This window comes from Polypterus senegalus, chromosome 3, assembly GCF_016835505.1.
Source record: "Polypterus senegalus isolate Bchr_013 chromosome 3, ASM1683550v1, whole genome shotgun sequence".
Classification (NCBI taxonomy): Eukaryota; Metazoa; Chordata; class Cladistia; order Polypteriformes; family Polypteridae; genus Polypterus; species Polypterus senegalus.
Genome location: NC_053156.1, coordinates 19037073 through 19054918, shown reverse-complemented (window position 1 = coordinate 19054918; position 17846 = coordinate 19037073). Strand labels below are relative to the sequence as shown.

Sequence of the window (17846 nt, the reverse complement as noted above, 5' to 3'; positions counted from 1 at the left end):
ACTAAACCAGTCATCAGTGACCCCAAGACCACTTTGCTATTTGTGACAACCTCTGTGACCTGTAGAATCACACGACTCTTAGTGACCTATAGACAACTTGTGACATCCTCAGTGACACCCCCATGTCCATATAACACCCTCAGTGATATGTAGGACCACCTGACCCTTAGTGACCTTTAGACCACTTGTAATATCGTCAGTGACACCCCCACCATGTCCCAACAACATCCTTAGTGACCTTTAGACCACTTGTTACATCCTCAGTGCCCCCATCCATGTCCCTAAAGCACCCCAGTGATATGGAAGACCACCTGACCCTTAGTAACCTTTAGACCACTTGTGACATCCTTAGTGACCCCCTCCATGTCCATTCAACATTCTCAGTGACCTTTAGTGAACCCTAGACCACTTTTGTACTTTTGTGACATCCTAAGTGACCCACCAGTGCCTTCTTCGTCTATCACACGTATTAAACCCTAGGCCACTGTTGTACTTGTGACATCCTCCAATTGCTTTCTTTCTGCATGTGACACAATCTTGGTGACCCAGAAGACCACCTGACCATTATTGACCCCTTAAACCACTTTTCCATTTGTGACAACCTCAGCGACACCCTCCCGTGCAATTCTTTCAGCATGTGTCACTCTCAGTGACCTGTCAGACCACCTGACCTGAAATGTCCCCTAGACTCATTGACACCCCAATATCTTGTTTGTCAATTTGACATCCTCAGTGACTTGTAGGACCACCTGAACATTAGTGACCCTTAGACCACTTGTGGCATCCTTTGTGACATTTGCCATTTTTATATGGCACCCTCCATGCCCTGTAGGACCACTTACCCTGAGTAACTCCAGACCACTTTTGTACTTTTGTGACATTCTAATTAACCTGCATGTCGTTTTTGTCCATCTAACATTCTAAGTGACCCGTAGATCACTTTTGGAATTGTGACATCACCGACCCCAAGCCTCCATTGCCTTCTTTGTCCATGTGACACCCTCAGTAACCTATAAGACCACTTTACGAGATGTTTGACTCTCACTGACCAGAATTCTGGCTCCAGTGCCCCCCATCCCCACCTTTGCAGGTGATCCACTCCACGCTCTCTTGCCTTATCTTACAAAGGTGGAGTCGGTCGTCTTTGTCCTGTCAGGGGTTGCAGAGGTGGCAGCAGCAGACCCCTCTAAGCTTTGGGATGGCCAGCACGATCACCTTTTGTTCTCCTCTTTAAAAAAAAAAAAAAAAAAACAGAGACAAAGCCCACTTTCTCTGACACTTTTATTTCAATTTCAAATGTCAAGAAGGAAGCTCGATTATTTTGTCAGGAAGTCTGAATGTAGGCTCGTTGTTGGAGTTCTGACGGACATATGCGTGAGTCTGTTCATTCGTTTACTTATTGCAAATAACGAGAGTAGCCATTAGGAGTCAGTATTGCTGCAGCCTCCCCAACTGGTCATCTGTCATGTGGACAGCAGAGGAATTGCATATGAAAGGTGGAAAGGATTCATGGGGGGTTAGGGGTGAAGACAAATCCAAACGAGAATCGCCCTCATCATCTTAGTACTCTTTTTCAAACTCTAGGTGGCGCTGTCCTCATTTGTGGTACTAACAAGAGCTGCTGCCCTTGTCCCCCACCCGCCCTCCACACACTAGGTGGTGCTGTCCTCATCTGTGGTCATAACAAGAGCTGCTGTCCTTGTCCCCCACCCGCCCTCCTTCACACTCTAGGTGGCGCTGTCTTCATCTGTGGTCATAACAAGAGCTGCTGCCCTTGTACCCCACCCGCCCTCCTTCACACTCTAGGTGGCGCTATCCTCGTCTGCAGTCTTGTCAACACATTCCGGCAACTACCAGCTGGAACCTTTCTGCCAGTAGTCAGCAGATTCTTGGATCCTCTTTAGAGACATGAAAATGGGGACAAGGGGAGCTTGAGGATTACTGCAGAGCCGAGCCTTCTGTGGAGGAAGTGTTTCCACCCGTGTCCCCATAATTGCAGATTACTCTTGAGTTTTTCAAATGTCCTCCTTTAGTTCATCTTCCTTTATCAGTCATAATAGGTGAGGCGTAGCCAGGAAGAGTTTCCTAACCTTTGCCTATTTCCGTCTCACTTTCAAGCCCTGAGTCCTTCCTTCCCTCCTGAACTCACTGAGGTCTAAGCGGGAAGTTTTTTTTTTTTCCCATTTTGCGTTTCTAACCTTTCCTCTTAGGTTTCCCATTTCTTCCTAATAAACGTCATGCAGCTACAACTGTTAAGTTCTTTGTGGCATTTTTCCTCCCCTCAATAGTTGAACTGACTAAAGTGTGGGTGGGAATCGCTTCTTCTGCTCTTCCATGCAGTATGATTGATGGAGAGGAAGTGTTTCCCACGCTTTTCCACTCTGACAATTTTCCTGTGTTCATCGGTCTGATGGGTGCGTGTGTGTGTGTATGTGTCTGTGTGTGTCCTCTTCCTACCTCCCACTTATTTTGAACCTGGGAGTGATTGCCTGTTGGCTGTCGGGAATCTTTTTAGGCCATTAGGAAGATGACGTCTCTTAGGATATTCGAATTGTTCTGTGTTTTGTGTATTTAAAATTTTCTACGTACAATTTCAATTTTAAACAAGGCCCTGTACACCAAATCACACTTCCTGTCCTGTCAAATTTCTTGCAGGCCACCATTTCCGAATGGGATAACTTTCTTGTAGAACCCGTGGACAGATGAATTGATAAAGGCCAAAAGAGGCTCAATACACCGCCAGGTTGAAGGACCTAAGAAACTGGCAGCTCTGTGTCGACCGTTTCCTTAGGCTCACTTCATAGCTCCTCCGCTGCTGTGCCCCATTAAGTTTTCCTTATGATTTGAAATGGAAGATTCCTCATCCTTTCCGTTAAGCTGATATGAATGACTGGTGCCCGGTCCACTTGTTACTCCTGACCGATACTTGCTGGGATGAGCTACCTTACCACCCTGCACAAAATAGCTAGCAGGTCTGAAAATAGATGCATGGATGAATGATATAAACGGGATATAATAGGATTGTTGTTTTCGGACTGTTTTCCTGTCACTTCCTCTGCTATAGTAAAATTGACAGCAGTATAGCTGGGAAGTTGTTTTCTTTCCTGCTTCCCACTCAATTACCCCCACCCCCCCCATTCCCTTTTTTCTCTTGCCCTGAGTTAAATTCACTGAGGTATAACCGGGAAGTGTTTTCTTCCCAATCCTTGTTTCCCACCCTTTTCTCTCAAACCTGAAAATGTTTTCTTCTCATTCAAACTGACTAAGGTGCAGCCTTTCCTCCCCTGTTTCCATGTAATTTTCCCCAGTTTCCACTATGAGTGAAGTGGCAGAGCTAAGACTAGGACACATTTCCTAACCTATTCCCATTTGTTTATTGTCATTAGGATGCATTCCGTCTTTCTCTTGGACTTATTAGACTCAGATAGTGACCTGAAAGAGATTCATCTCCTGCATCCCAGCTACTCTTCCACTGGAATTTGTTACTAAGTAATTTGTTTTCATGCTTTCTACTTCTTGTTTCCAGATGTAGTTTGTCTTATTAGAAATTTCTAGCTCGCCTCCTGTCTTCCTCCAGTCTACCATGAAGTTTGATTATTGAGTTTTCCTCAACAGCCAAAGATACCGAGAAATAACTGGGAAACATTTCCTGTGCCCCCTACAATGTGTTCTTCTCCAGTGATCTTTCTGAGCCACACTGAATGACACAACAGTGGGGAGCACTTCCTAAAAAATTAAGCTATTTCCCATTCCCAGTTTCCACAAAGTGCAAACATTGGAAGTCATTTCCCATTTCTTGTCTCCTCCCAGCTGGTGGGACTTCATTGTGTTTCCCTCCAGTTACCTTTGAGAGCCGCAATGAATGAGATAAAAGTGGGAAACGCTTCCTAAAACATTTCCTGACAGCTTTTTTTTTTTAAAAAAAAAAAATAAATTTGTAAATACAAGCCATATCCTACTTTCCATGAGATGGCCTCTTGTGTTTCCTTATATGCACTAATGTCTAACTGGTTCTTATTTCCTTTCTTGGTTCTCTCAATTTGTTTTCCACAAGAAGAAGCTAGGAAGCTATGTTGCTAGTATAGAACCCATTTTCTTCTCAATTTCCGTTTTGTTTTGGAATGAGCTATTTCCCGTTTCCCTGATCTGCTGATTTGTAGCTGGGATGTGTACTCAGGACTGGTGTCCTCCCCTTTTTCCCAATATGAATGAGACACAGCTGTAAAGTATTCCCCATTCTCAGTTTCCATGAAGTGCAAACATCTGGAAATCATTTCCCATTTCTTGTCTCTTTACAGCTGGAAGGATTTAAGATTAACCAGGAGGCGTTTCCTTTGCCCCTGTTATGTGTTTTCCTCCAGTTTTCTTCCATAACCACACTGATGGACACAAAAGTGGGAACTGATTTTCTAAATCATTTCCTGCCATGTTTTTTTGTAACAGATTTGTAAATACAAGCTATTTTCTATTTTCCACGAGATGGTCTAACTGAGGATGCGTTTCCTCTTGTGTTTCCTAGTAGGTCACTTTAATGTCTAGCTGGGACTCATTTCCTTTCCTGGTTCCATCGTTTTGTTTAGAACACGATGGAGCTGGGAAGTGTGTCACATGTTCATAGAGTCAGTAATGTGACAGTTTTCACTCATCTGTTGCTCTATCAGGCGTAAATCATGTCTGAGTAGAAATCCTTTTCTTCTCGCTTTTCCTTTTCATTTGGATTGAGCTCTTTTCCATTTCCTGATTTGCTGACTTGGAGCTGAGAAGAGTTTCTTCAATAGGTGGGATGATGGAAATGCATCCGGCACATATGCCTTTGCCTTATTTCCTATACGAACGAGGCACAACTCTTTCTGGGAAGTCACTTCCCATTTCTTGTCTCCTTATAGCTGGTGGGATGTGAGACTAATGGGGAAGCATTTCCTTTTTCCCCTGCAGTGCATTTTCCTCCAGTTTTCTTCCATAGTCATACTAATGAATTCCAGAGTGGTAAGAGTTTTTTTTTTCAACAAATTTGTTAATGTGAATTCATTCTTCTTTTCCTCACAGAAGTGTAACTAGAAAGAGCTTCTCCTCTTCTCTCCTCATGCTCCTTAACATCTCGCTGAAACTTTTCTTCCCTGGTTCTTTCAGTTTGGGTGCTGGGAAGTGTTTCCTCTCCTATGTTATTATATGTAAGCCTAGTCATATTTTTGTGGAAATCATTTCCTTCTTCATTTCCCTTTTCTGTTGGCACTTCCAAGGAGCTGATCTGCTGACTCATAGTGATGGAAGAGCTTCCTTGACTTGTACTCAGGACATATGTCATCTCCTGTTTCCCTATACTGTAATGTGTTTCCTTTCCCAGTTTCCCTGAAATCATTTCCCGTGTCTTGTCACCTGGATTAACTGGTATGCATTTCTTCTTCTGCTTCCCACTAGTTAGCATTTTTCATGTCTGTCTTTTACATTTTTCCTAAATGATGAGGTACTTCACTTATTTGTGGGGTAACTGGGAAGTGTTTCACTAGTCATATTTACTGATTTGTAAGTGGGATTCATTTTCTTTCTTTCTTTCTTTCTTTATTTAAGAATAAGAGGGAGCTGGGAGTTTCCTCTCCTGTTTCGTTATATGTGGATTCTATCCATTATGTGTAGGACTCTTGTTTTCCTCTTCATTTGGCCTTTCTTTTGGATTTAACTGTTTCATGTTTCCCTTTAGCCCATCTGCTCACTTGTAGTCTCCACAGCAAGTGGGATGTTTCTACGTATGCACCTAGGACATATGTCCTCTCCTTTTCCGTATATGACTGAGGCACAGCTGTAAAATATTTCTCTTTTCTGGTTTTCGTGACGTGCATACACTGGAATTCATTCCCCCTTTCTTGTCTCCTTAAAGCTGGAGGGACTGAAGACCAAGTTTGCCCGAAGACGTCAAAAGTAGGAAAAGCTTCCTAACACATTTCCCACCAGCTTTTTTTTTTTAACAACAGATTTTTAAATGGGAGTCCATTCCTGTTTTTAGAGGTGATCTGACTGATGTGTAACTGGGAAGTGCTTCCTCTCTGCACTTGTTTCCTGGTATTCAGTAAGGTCTAGCTGGGGTTCATTTACTTTCCTAAATTGTTCAGTTTGTTTAGTATATGAAGGAACTAGGAAGTGCTTCCTCTCTCCCATGATGCTCCATGAAGACTAAGTCCCTTTTTTTCATTTTGCTGTTTCCTGTTTCCTCTCAGCTTATCTGAAGACTTGTAACTAGGAAGAGTTTCCTGAATATGTGGGACAGGCATCCTCTTGTTTTTCCTCACATGAATGAGGTTCAACTGTACGTCCCTTTCCCTGTTTTCCTGACGTGCAAACACCTGGACGTGATTTCCCATTTCTGGACTCTTCACAAGTGGTGTGACTCCAGATTAATTGGGCCATATTTCATCCACCGTTTCTCTATAACAGTTTCCACTTCAGTTGTCATTTCCCATTTCTAGTCTGGTGTGACTCTGGATAAATGGGAGTGCATTTCTTGTTTTTTTTATCTCTAGTTGTTTCCACTTCAGTTTTTCCAAATCATTTCCCCGTTTCTTCTTTGGTGCGACTCATTATTAACTGGGATGCATTTCTCATTCTTTTTCCCTTTAGTTGGTTCCACTTCACTGTTAACAAGTCATTTCCTGTTTCTGTCTCCTTATAGCTGCTGCGACTCTGCATTAACTGGGATGCCATTTCTTTGTTCTGCTTCCATTCCATTTCCCCCAAGTCCTTTCCCATCTGTTTTGGTATGACTCCGGAGTAACTGAGGTACATTTCTTGTTCCGTTTCCCTCTAGCTGCTTCCACTTCCATTTTCCCAAGTCATTTCCCAGTTCCTGTTTTGTGTGACCCAGAATTAGGTGGGAAATGCTTTCCTTCTTCTGTGCCTCACTGGCTGTTTCCACTTCAGTTGTCCCCAATGAAGAACTTCCTGGAAACATTTCCAGTTTCTTTGATGAAGCTGATTTGTCAGTGCTGTTAACTAGGAAGTGTTTCCTCCTATGGTTCTGTGATGGAATCTACTTCTGGTTAAGAGTTTCTCCCAGCATTACTCAACATGGATCCCCAGTTGTGATTTGTTTCTCCTCCTATGTGACCGAGATGTGACCTGTAAGCGTGACCATCACCACGCTGTGGTCCCGAGGCTCATAAAGTCCATGCAGGTTCTCGTTGACTTGATGATTCCAACATACATTTCTCTCCTCCTCTGGTGTCTCCTCTACCGTGTGGCCAGTTTAGTTGTATTCACTACAAGACAGTGGACAGGAAAAATGGAAATGGGAGAGAAAGTGGGGGTCCAAGGTGTCCCTGCTAGGTGTGAACTGTTCTCCTTGGCCCGGAGACACCTTCAACCCACCCACTTGACTTCTAATCATAGATTTGTCATGATGCGCCTGTCCCTAGCCCGGTGGCTTGACCCTCTGCCAGCTTCCCGGGTACCTATGGAGTTAAGATCTCTTAAAGTGAATAGTGTGTGTTGTGGTATTGCTGATGAGCCGCTTGGCGATTGGCCGCTCCAAACTGCTACTTTCTGTCCTTTAGTGCATAAATGGGTTTCTATTTTACAGTGAGTCTGGGGTGTTGACCCCCCTCATCACCACCACATGCAGCATCATGTCCAATACAAAAAAATATCCTTTGCTGAGTTTTCACACCTCCTTGCAGGAGTCTGGGGGGTCCACAAGAAGACTTGACAAGGAGGGAAGGCTAAGACTCATGGGATGTGGGTCACAAACCAGGAACCTTGGAAGGGGACATTTCTTGTGGCCCCTGAGACCCGTTTCGCCAGTGTCCTCTTTTCTGCTGCTAGGTGGTCATTGAGGCCGCCCCCTGCAGTGATTGTCCACAAGGTTGAGGTCGGCTTCTGAAGATAAATGGCTTTCCTCCGGTGGTTGCGAGCATGCGGTTTATTTACTTTACAGTGCGCACCCCCCCACCACCCTCCAAATTCCACCACGTCCAGCCATTATTGGTGTTAAGGAGCAGCAGTGGCTGTGGAGGGGAGTAGAGTGTCCTCGGCGATGAATGGCTGTGGAATGAAGCTCGCTTATTCCTGCATTGCTCTTCTTCTTCTTCTTAAATACATTATTATTATTATTAATTTTTTTTTTTTTTGAGATGTTTCACAGTGTGCTTTTTTTTTTTGGAAGTGCTGCTGCCGCCACCGCCACCGTCGCTGCTGCCGCTGTCATCAGTAGGGTGAAAACAGGATGGGCCCATGTGACGTGCGGATGGGCCCGGGGGCAGGCCTTAGGAGGGTGTGGGTAAGGGGTGGTCCCTGCAGGAGGTGGGTGGTGGGGGGGTGTGGAGCCCGCAGAGCCAGTGGAGAAGAGGAGGCAGCGGCCGCCATCGCCGCGGCAACAGCCAGAGGACTGGGGAGCAGTCCGGCACCCAGAGCCTTCGGGAGGTCCTTTGGGAACGACAGTGCGGACTGACAAAGAGAGGGAGAGAGAGAGAGAGAGAGAGAGAGAATGAGAGAGGGACGGAGTGAGAACTGGAACAAGGAGATGCCATCCCTTGTGTAGGATGATAGGGTGGGTCAGTGCAGGTGGACTCACCGTAACATCACCTGTTCTTTGCTTCTTATGCCGACTGAGAAGAGGGTTCGGTTTCCCTGCAACGCCATCACGATGTCGGCGACTTGAAATGTGCTTCAAAAAAAAAAAATCAAATCACATTAATGGGGAGCACCAGGGTTGGGGGGAATTGAGGGGGAGGTTCCTGTCGACATGTGCTCACCTGTTTGAGCTGCACCTCAGAATTGACACGGACATTGCAGATCTCACAGTGGAAGGTCCTCTCCTGAGCGTTGGGGTCGGAGGTCCCACCTCCCTGTTCAGAGGTCAATTTCGGGCCCAGCCGAGGGTATGCCTTGATGGGCCCCAGCCCACTACGGGCCTCTAGAATTGTTTTGTGTTTGGTACCTGAAGAAAGGGAGAGAATAAAGAACAATCCAAGTTGACTCCAAAGGGGTGTGGCCAAAAGGATGGGGAGCATAGAGGGGGCGTGGCTAGCAGAACAGAGGAAGAGGGGAAGCCTGTTTAGTAACAGGTCAAGAGCAGATGTAGGGAGTTTAATTGAGATGTGGTCAACTAGAATATAGAATATTTATAGGGGGCATAAAGTGGTGAAGAGAAGATGGAAAGAGGGGTATGGAAAAAAATTAGGAGATGGGAGGAGACAATAAGACAGGTATATGGGGAAGTGCCTAATCAGATCATGGGCAATACTCAGCAGACACAGACATTGTGTGCAGTGCTTTCTGAAGGCACCAAAGATAGTTGAAAATTCAGAACTTTGCTGTGGGAATCTGCAGTGGATGGTCCAGGTTTTTCACCACTACAAAATGGTCCCTAGAACAGGATAGTAGACTTTCTTCTGGTTTCTTGGCCAGCATTGTTCTCAGATCTCAACCTATGGAGGTGGTCTGGGCTGTGCAGTCCTTGGAAGGACGGATTCATGAAGCTGGACCTCAGAAACTGGCAGATCCTGCATTTTGTGCAGATGGTTTTTCCTTCCATGTATACTGTTGTATGTTTTTCGCGTCTTTTTGGTGGTCTTGTATGCCTGTCACTAACATGCAAGTTCCATTGTACTGAGTAAACCCCTGCTCAAGAAAAATAATCTCGACCCCTCTGCCTTTGAAGATTTTAGACCCATCTCTAACCTGCCCTTCTTAAGTAAAATTCAAGAGAAGGCAGCCATTATGCAGTTAAATGACCACCTCAATAAACCTGCTATTCTTGATAAATTTCAGTCGGGTTTCAGAACAAATCACAGCACAGAAACTGCACTCGTTAAAGTAGTAAATGACTTGCGGGTCAATGCAGACAGAGGCCATTTATCTGTTCTCATCCTCTTAGATCTGAGTGCCGCATTTGACACCATTGATCACAACATTCTTAGAAATCGCCTTAGTCAATGGGTGGGCCTCTCTGGCAGTGTCTTAAATTGGTTTGAATCCTACCTGGCAGGGAGAAAATTCTTTGTGAGTTGTGGTAATCACATCTCAAAGACACATGATATCCGATATGGTGTTCCACAAGGCTCTATCCTGGTCCGCTGCTCTTCTCAATCTACATGCTTCCGTTAGGTCAGATTATCTCAGGGCACAACGTGAGCCACCACAGCTATGCTGATGACACACAGCTGTACTTATCAATAGCACCTGATGACTCCGACTCTCTCGATTCACTAACACAATGTCTGACTGGTATTTCTGAATGGAAGAATAGTAATTTTCTCAAACTAAATAAAGAGAAAACTGAAATTTTAGTAATTGGCAATAATTGATTCAATCAGGTTATCAGAAATAAATTTGATGCATTAGGATTAAAAGTCCGGAAAAGAACGGAAGTAAAAAACTGTTGACTGTAATCTGAATTTTAAATCGCATATTCATCAGACCACTATACAATACAATACAATACAGTTTATTTTTGTATAGCCCAAAATCACACAGGAAGTGCCGCAATGGGCTTTAACAGACCCTGCCCTGCTACTAGGACAGCTTTTTTTCACTTAAGAAACATAGCAAAAGTTGGACCTCTTATATCATTGAAAGATGCTGAGAAATTAATTCACGCTTTTGTTTTCAGTCGACTAGATTACTGTAACGCACTCCTCTCAGGACCACCCAAAAAAGACATAAATCACTTGCAACAAGTGCAGAATGCAACTGGTAGAATCCTAACTGGGAAAAGAAAATCTGAACACATTTCTCCAGTTTTGATGTCACTACACTGGTTGCCTGTGTCATTCAGGATTGACTTTAAAATACTGCTTATGGTTTATAAAGCCTTAAATAATCTGCTCCATCTTGTATATCGGAATGTCTGACACCTTATATTCCAAATCGTAACCTCAGATCCTCAAATGAGTGTCTCCTTATAATTCCAAAAGCTAAACTTAAAAGAAGTGGTGAGGCGGCCTTCTGCTGTTATGCACCTAAAATCTGGAATAGCCTACCAATAGGAATTCACCAGGCTGATACAGTGGAGCACTTTAAAAAACTGCTGACAACACATTACTGTAACATGGCCTTCTTATAACTTCACTTTAACTTAATCCTGATACTCTGTATGTTCAATTCATCATAATAACTATTCATAGTGGCTCTAAAATCTGTACTGACCCCAACTCTCTCTTCTGTTTCTTTTTCCGATTTCTTTGTGGTGGCGGCCTGCGCCACCTCCACCTACTCAAAGCATCAGGATGCACCAACATTGATGGACTGAAAGCCAGAAGTCTACGTGACCATCATCATCAAGTCCTTCCATGAGAACTCTAAATACAAAGAGGACTGTTTCATTTATGTTAGGTAGAATGCCCAGACGGGACTGGGTGGTCTCATGGTCTGTAATCCCTACAGATTTTATTTTTTTCTCCAGCCGTCTGGAGTTTTTTTTTTTTTCTGTCCACCCTGGCCATCGGACCTCACTCTTATTCGATGTTAATTAATGTTGACTTATGTTTATTTTTTTATTATGTCTTCTATTTTTCTATTCATTTTGTAAAGCACTTTGACCTACATTTTTTTGTATGAAAATGTGCTATATAAATAAATGTTGATTGATTGATTGATTGATTGAGTAGGCACGGTGATGTAATTGTTCATGAACCTACTTAACCCAGAAATGATAGCTGATTGGCGCAGTGGTAGAAGACCAGGGTTCAAGTCATGGATGCTCCCTGCAAGGACTTTGCATGCTCACCCCCAACCCCCATAGTCCACAGTCATGCAGGTTAGGTGGACTGGTGATCCTCAATGGGCCCCTGATATGTCCGCCCAAAGATCCTTCCTGCCTTGTCACCGGTGCTTGCTGGGCTTGGCTGCAGCTGCCCCATGACCCTTCTCTGGATAAGTAGGTTCACAAGATGGATGAATGGATGGCCACGGGGGCTGCTATTTTAGCAGCTTTGGGTTACAAGGCAGGAGCAGACCCTGAATTGGGTGCCAGCCCATAATAATAATAATAATAATAATAATAATAGTAATGTGTGATTTATATAACGTCTATCATAGAATACACACACACTACTAACACTGCTAACATTGACCAGTTCCTTTGTCAATTGAGTAATAATAATAAAAATAATAAAAATAAAATAATAATAATAATAATGATATGTTTTATTCATATAGCGTCTGTCACAGAACACACACACACTCTTCTAACAGTGACCTGTTCCTTTGTCCACAGACTAATAAAAATAATAATAATAATAATATGCTTGATTTATATAGCGTCTATCATAGAATACACACACACTGCTAACAGTGACCAGTCCCTTTGTCCACTACTACTACTACTACTACTACTACTAATAATAATAATAATAATAATAATAATAATAATACATTTTATTTATACAGCGCCATTTGCATGCTGTCCTCTACCCCCGACCAGCTATTGTCCCTTTAACTCCCCAGTCCCCTCTGCCCACTGGCATGTGCCTGGCACCCTTACCCTTGTTATGCGCCTCCAGCTGAGACAGAGAGTTGACCGCCACTTTGCACAGGGAGCAGTAGAGCAGTTTCTTGGCTTTATCCTCTTCAGATTCAGGGCTGGTGGCAGGAGAAGAAGAGCTGGTGGGGCCGAGGGTACCGTTGGTGATGCCAACATTGAAGTCTGAGTGTGGTGCTTTGACCAATGGGTGTGTAGGCACTGTGATGGTGCCACTTACTCTGGATGCTGGTATCAAGGGGAGAGGAGCGATGCTGGATGAGTCTTGTGGACCTGTGGCCATTGCAAGTGGAGGGGGGGCCAGTGAAGGTCCGTTCTGCCTCTGGAGTGGCTGCTGGTCATCTGTAAAAAAAACATTTGGAAAAGAAAAAGAATGAAAATGCCTGATTAGACATGCCATAGCATAACAGTGCCCCCTAATGTTGGCAGAAACGATAGGAATCAGCCATTCATCATGCAAGTTCTGATCAAAGGTGGGACCCTCACTTCACTGACTGACAGTTGATCCAGTGGCGAGGGTGGCATGGCGCCCTAGAATTAACTGCCACCCTGTGCCAATTTCAAAAGTGTGCCAATATAGTGGGCTTACAAACACAGCTAAATGCAAGGCCAACTCTGATGGACATGACTCTCTCATCATCTCTTTGACTGTACCACACTCCCTCCCCCTTTCCATCCTGAGAAGCTCAGTGAGGACTGTGAGCCCCACATGGTACCCTGGTCAACATGTTAGACTCCAGTTGTCGAGACCCTGAGTAGCACAGAGAGGTGTACCCCCGAGTCCTGTCTGCCTACAGCCTGCCTGCTCTTCTGCCATGCCCCTTAATGAGAAGCCCTTGCAGTCTGCGCCGTGTTTGATTGGCCTTTCTATGTTGTGCAGGTTGCTATCCAGCATTTCGCCACTAGGTGTCACTGTTGCATACACAAGGTGGCCCACATTCTGCAGGCGTTTTATTTTTATATTTTTTATCCAGAGGTCTCTTGATCTTTTCTGGGTGTCTTCTCCAATCCCTAGGTGGCGCTGTTCTGGCTGAGTCCCTTCTCTATTCAGTTTGTTCACTTCCAGAGTCTCTGGAAGGTGCCTGACCTGCTGGAGATCACCATGTGTCCCTTCTTCAAGCTCTTTAAGTCCTTCTGAAATTTTCTCACAATATCCCTGCTTGTCACATCCAGTCTCCAAACCTCAAGGAATCCCTACCATCCTCTCGACTTCATCAGGCCTGTCAGTCACCTTCTGTGCCACATTTTCGCTCCACTCGCCGTTCACCAGCTGGGTCTTTACCAGTCCACAGGAATCTCAAAGGGGTCTAAGTCAGCACCAGCTCACGTCACCAATACCCTCCTGAATGACCCTAAGGAAGTCAAATGTGTGGCCAGCACTCACACTGTAGAGCGATGAAGACAACTGAACTCTCTTATGTACATGTTCACTATGAAAGGCACTATAAACACTTATGAGGTTGCAGGTTTTCTCCACTCCAATGACACACTGAATGACTCTGCATGCTTCACTTTACCTGCTAGTGCTCACAACTGGACTCAACTTGCAGACTAACTTATGAACATATTCACTATGAAAGGCACTATATACAGTACACTTATAGTATAAGGTTGCTGGTTCCTTCTCTCCTACTGACTCCTGTGACTGTATGAACTGCAGTTTCCTTGCTTGAGCTCACACTGTAGATATATGAATACAAATGGACTCTCTTATGAACAAGTTGACTGTGAAAGGCACTATATACACTTACAGGGTCTCTTATATACATTTTCACTATGGAAGGCACTATATACACCTACAAGGTAACTAGTTCTGTTCTCTCCAATGACCCCTGTATAACTCTGTCTGTGTTTAACTTTACCTGCCAGAGCTCACACTACATGAGATATTTAGACCCCTGCACCATAATGTAAACTCTCTTATAAACATGTTTAGGCACCATGAAAGGCACTATATACACTTACAGGGTCTCTTATAGAGAGGTTCACCATGAAAGGCACTATATACACTTACAGGGTCTCTTATAGAGAGGTTCACCATGAAAGGCACTATATACACTTACAGGGTCTCTTATAGAGAGGTTCACCATGAAAGGCACTATATACACTTACAGGGTCTCTTGTACACATGTTCACCATGAAAGGCACTATATACACTTACAGGGTCTCTTATAGAGAGGTTCACAATGAAAGGCACTATATACACTTACAGGGTCTCTTATAGAGAGGTTCACCATGAAAGGCACTATATACACTTACAGGGTCTCTTATAGAGAGGTTCACAATGAAAGGCACTATATACACTTACAGGGTCTCTTATAGAGAGGTTCACCATGAAAGGCACTATATACACTTACAGGGTTGCAGGTTCCATACCCTCCAATGGCTCATCCTCTAACTCTGCATGCTTCATTTTTCCTGTGTGGTCTCTAGGGGGCACTGCAGCTCCCCAAACTCCAGACACAAAGGCTCGGACACAAGGTCCAAAGAGAACAAAAAGATTTTACTGTGTGAAACCTTCACAAGAAAATGTTTCCCACACCACAACTATATTCTCACTCACAGCAACACTGTCGTCTACCCTCTGCTCCTCCAGCAAGCTTTGTCCTCCTCCTCCTCCTCACCCCCCTGCTCCCTGTGTTGAGGCGGGCAGTTCTTTATATGTAAAAGCCGGGGGTACTTTGGGTGTCCCGAGACGGTGGCTCAGGAGTACAGTACTTCCAGGTGATGCTGACAACCCCACATTGCAGGGCACATCAATCCCTTCAGTGCTCCCCAGGAGGCACCCAAAGAACTGAACAGGACTGAACTAAAGAATTACAGCTTCCTATGTGCCCCGCAGAGATCCCTGGTGGTTACCGTAACCCTGGGGGGCTGCCGCCTAGAGTGTTGGGGAAGACAATACCCTGAATAAACCGTCTTCCCCTGGCTTTCCATGCTACTAGTGTCCAGCTGAGATGCCAGTCCCCGTGTGGCATCCGTAACAGCTGATAGGCTTATGCATTTATTAGTTTGTAAAAGTCGCTATATAAAGTTTCAGGGTCGGTCCCCACCACTGACTGCACGAATGAGTCTCTTTTCCTTTTAGTGTTATGAAAACAGCCGTAGCACATGTGTAAAATGGCTTACAGTGAAAGGCGCTATATGAAGTCACCAGTTGCTGCTTTAATCCCATTACCGACTCCCCGTGTGAATCTGCGTTACCAGGCATCAATCTACAGCAGAACGGAAACATCAAGCGCCACTCGAGGACGACGTACAATTTGCTGAAAATGTCCGCGAACGACTTGCATTTCCGAGCTCCCAACACACGAGGGCGCCATCTGTTTCTAATCAGAGCTCTCCTGCCGCCTCTTAATGCTGTCCATCAGTCCACGCCGTCCCGTCTTGAAGCGCCTCTTCAGCCCTCTATGTCATTCCTCACGTCTTTCATTTTCAGCCCTTTTGTGCTCCCACTAGACCGTGAGGCCTCGTTATTTTAGGGGGCTCACCTTTGCCTTTTTCATTTTTAGGCTGCTGTTGATGGACTGAGGCTGGGCATTGCCTGGCAGGTGTACCCTATTAATCAGCCAGAGCCCTGACATCACGACCAACTCGGTCAGAGCTCCTTATGTGAGAGACGTGGGTGATAGCAAGTAAAAGCTGCTTGAGGCTAAACTGGCATGGGACTAGGCAGTCAGATCACGAGTTTTACTGTTCCCAAAGCATCAAGAAAGGGGCATCAAGAGTGTCAAAGCTCCTCAGAATGGCACTGAACCAAATAAAGGTGTATTTTACCGAATGGCAGCTAAACTGGCACAATCAACATCAGTGACACTGGTGAAGTGAATGGCAGTGAGATGGGTAAAACTGAGACCAATAATTGGTACTGAGAGCAATGACATCGGGTGAAGCCTGCAGTGGTGTCTGGCACCGAGAATAGTGACACCAACAACCACTGACTGGCAGCGAGACTGGTGAATCCACACAGATGGCTGATGTAAGACTGGAGAAGCTCATACCAATGAGTGGCAGGAAGACTGATGTGGTTGGCACACATAAATGCCAGTGAGACTGATGAAGCCCACATCATTGATTGACTGGTGAAGTTGATACCAGTGAGTGGAAATGAGTTATCAGTTATTGGCAGGGAGAGTACCAAAGAGTGCCAGTGTGGATGGTGTAGCACACATTAGTGATTGGCACTGAAACTGGTGGAGATGGTACCAACAAACAGCAGTAAAACTGCTAAACACACACCAGTGATTGGGAAAGAAGACAAAAATTAGTGCCAGTGACAGTGGTGAGGCTGGCACCAATACAGTGCAGTGAGACTGTTGAAATCCATATCATTGATTGGCATTGAGTCTGATAAAGTCAGTACAAGTGAGTGTCAGTGTGACTGTTAAATACATGTTAGTGACTGGCACAGAGACTGGCAAAGCTGATACCAGTGAATGGCAAAAAGACTGGTGAACCCCACTTTGACATTGGCATTGAGTTTGATCAAGCTAATACTAATCTGTGCCAGTGAGAGTGGTGAGGTAGGCACCAATAAGGAGCAGTGAGACTGGTGAAGCCTAATTCAGTGACTGGCACTGAGATTGCTGAAGCTGATGCCAATGAGTGCATGTAAGGCTGGTAAAGGCCACAGAAGTGACTGGCACCTATGACTGAAAGTGAGGCTAGAAAATGCACATCAGTGTTTGGCAGTGAGAGTACCAATGAGTGCCAGTGTGACTGGTGAAGTGATTGGCACTGAAACTGGTGAAGATGATACCCACAGATGGCAGTAAGACTCGGCATTGACTGGCATAGAGTTTGGTGAAGCTAATACAGATTAGTGAGGCTGATTTCTTTCAGGGGCAGTGAGCCAGGTGATGAAACCCCAGTTCAGTGACTGGCATTGAGATTGGCGAAGATGATAATAAATAAGAATAATAATAATACATTTGATTTATATAATGCCTTTTCCAAACTTGTACCAATGATTGTCTGTAAGCCTGATGAATGCCACATCAGTGACTGGCACCTGCAGTATGTATGAAAGTGAAACTGGTAACTGGTGAAAGCCACCTCTTGGACTGGCATTGAGATTGCTAAAGCTGATACCCATAAGTGCCTGTAAAACTGTTAAAGGCCACACCAGTGACTGGCACCTATCAATGAAAGAGAGATTGGTGAATGCATATCAGTGATTAGCAGTGAGACTGGTGAAGTCAGTACCAATGAGTGCTAGTGATAATGGCGAGGCTGGCACCAATAAGCAGCAGAGACAGTAATGAAGCCTACATGAGTGACTGGCACTGATATCAGTGAAGCTGAGCCCAATAAATGCCAGTCAGACTAGTGAAACCATCCTCCTGTTTGTCGTGCACAGTGCCCTGATGGCACAACC

At 44.7% G+C, this 17846-nt stretch overlaps 1 protein-coding gene across 1 annotated transcript in view; it reads right to left on the bottom strand.

The window, feature by feature from the left end:
* Window positions 1-2968: 2968 nt before the first annotated feature.
* Window positions 2969-17846, bottom strand: part of znf385a (zinc finger protein 385A) — a 32757-nt gene continuing 17879 nt past the window's right edge. The window contains exons 4-7 of the mRNA XM_039749601.1: window positions 12473-12811; window positions 8742-8926; window positions 8561-8653; window positions 2969-8433 (exon numbers count right to left, since the gene is read on the bottom strand). Of these exons, the coding sequence (XP_039605535.1) occupies window positions 8194-8433; window positions 8561-8653; window positions 8742-8926; window positions 12473-12811 (857 nt within the window). The 3' untranslated portion in view covers window positions 2969-8193. The remainder of the gene's footprint in view (window positions 8434-8560; window positions 8654-8741; window positions 8927-12472; window positions 12812-17846) is intronic.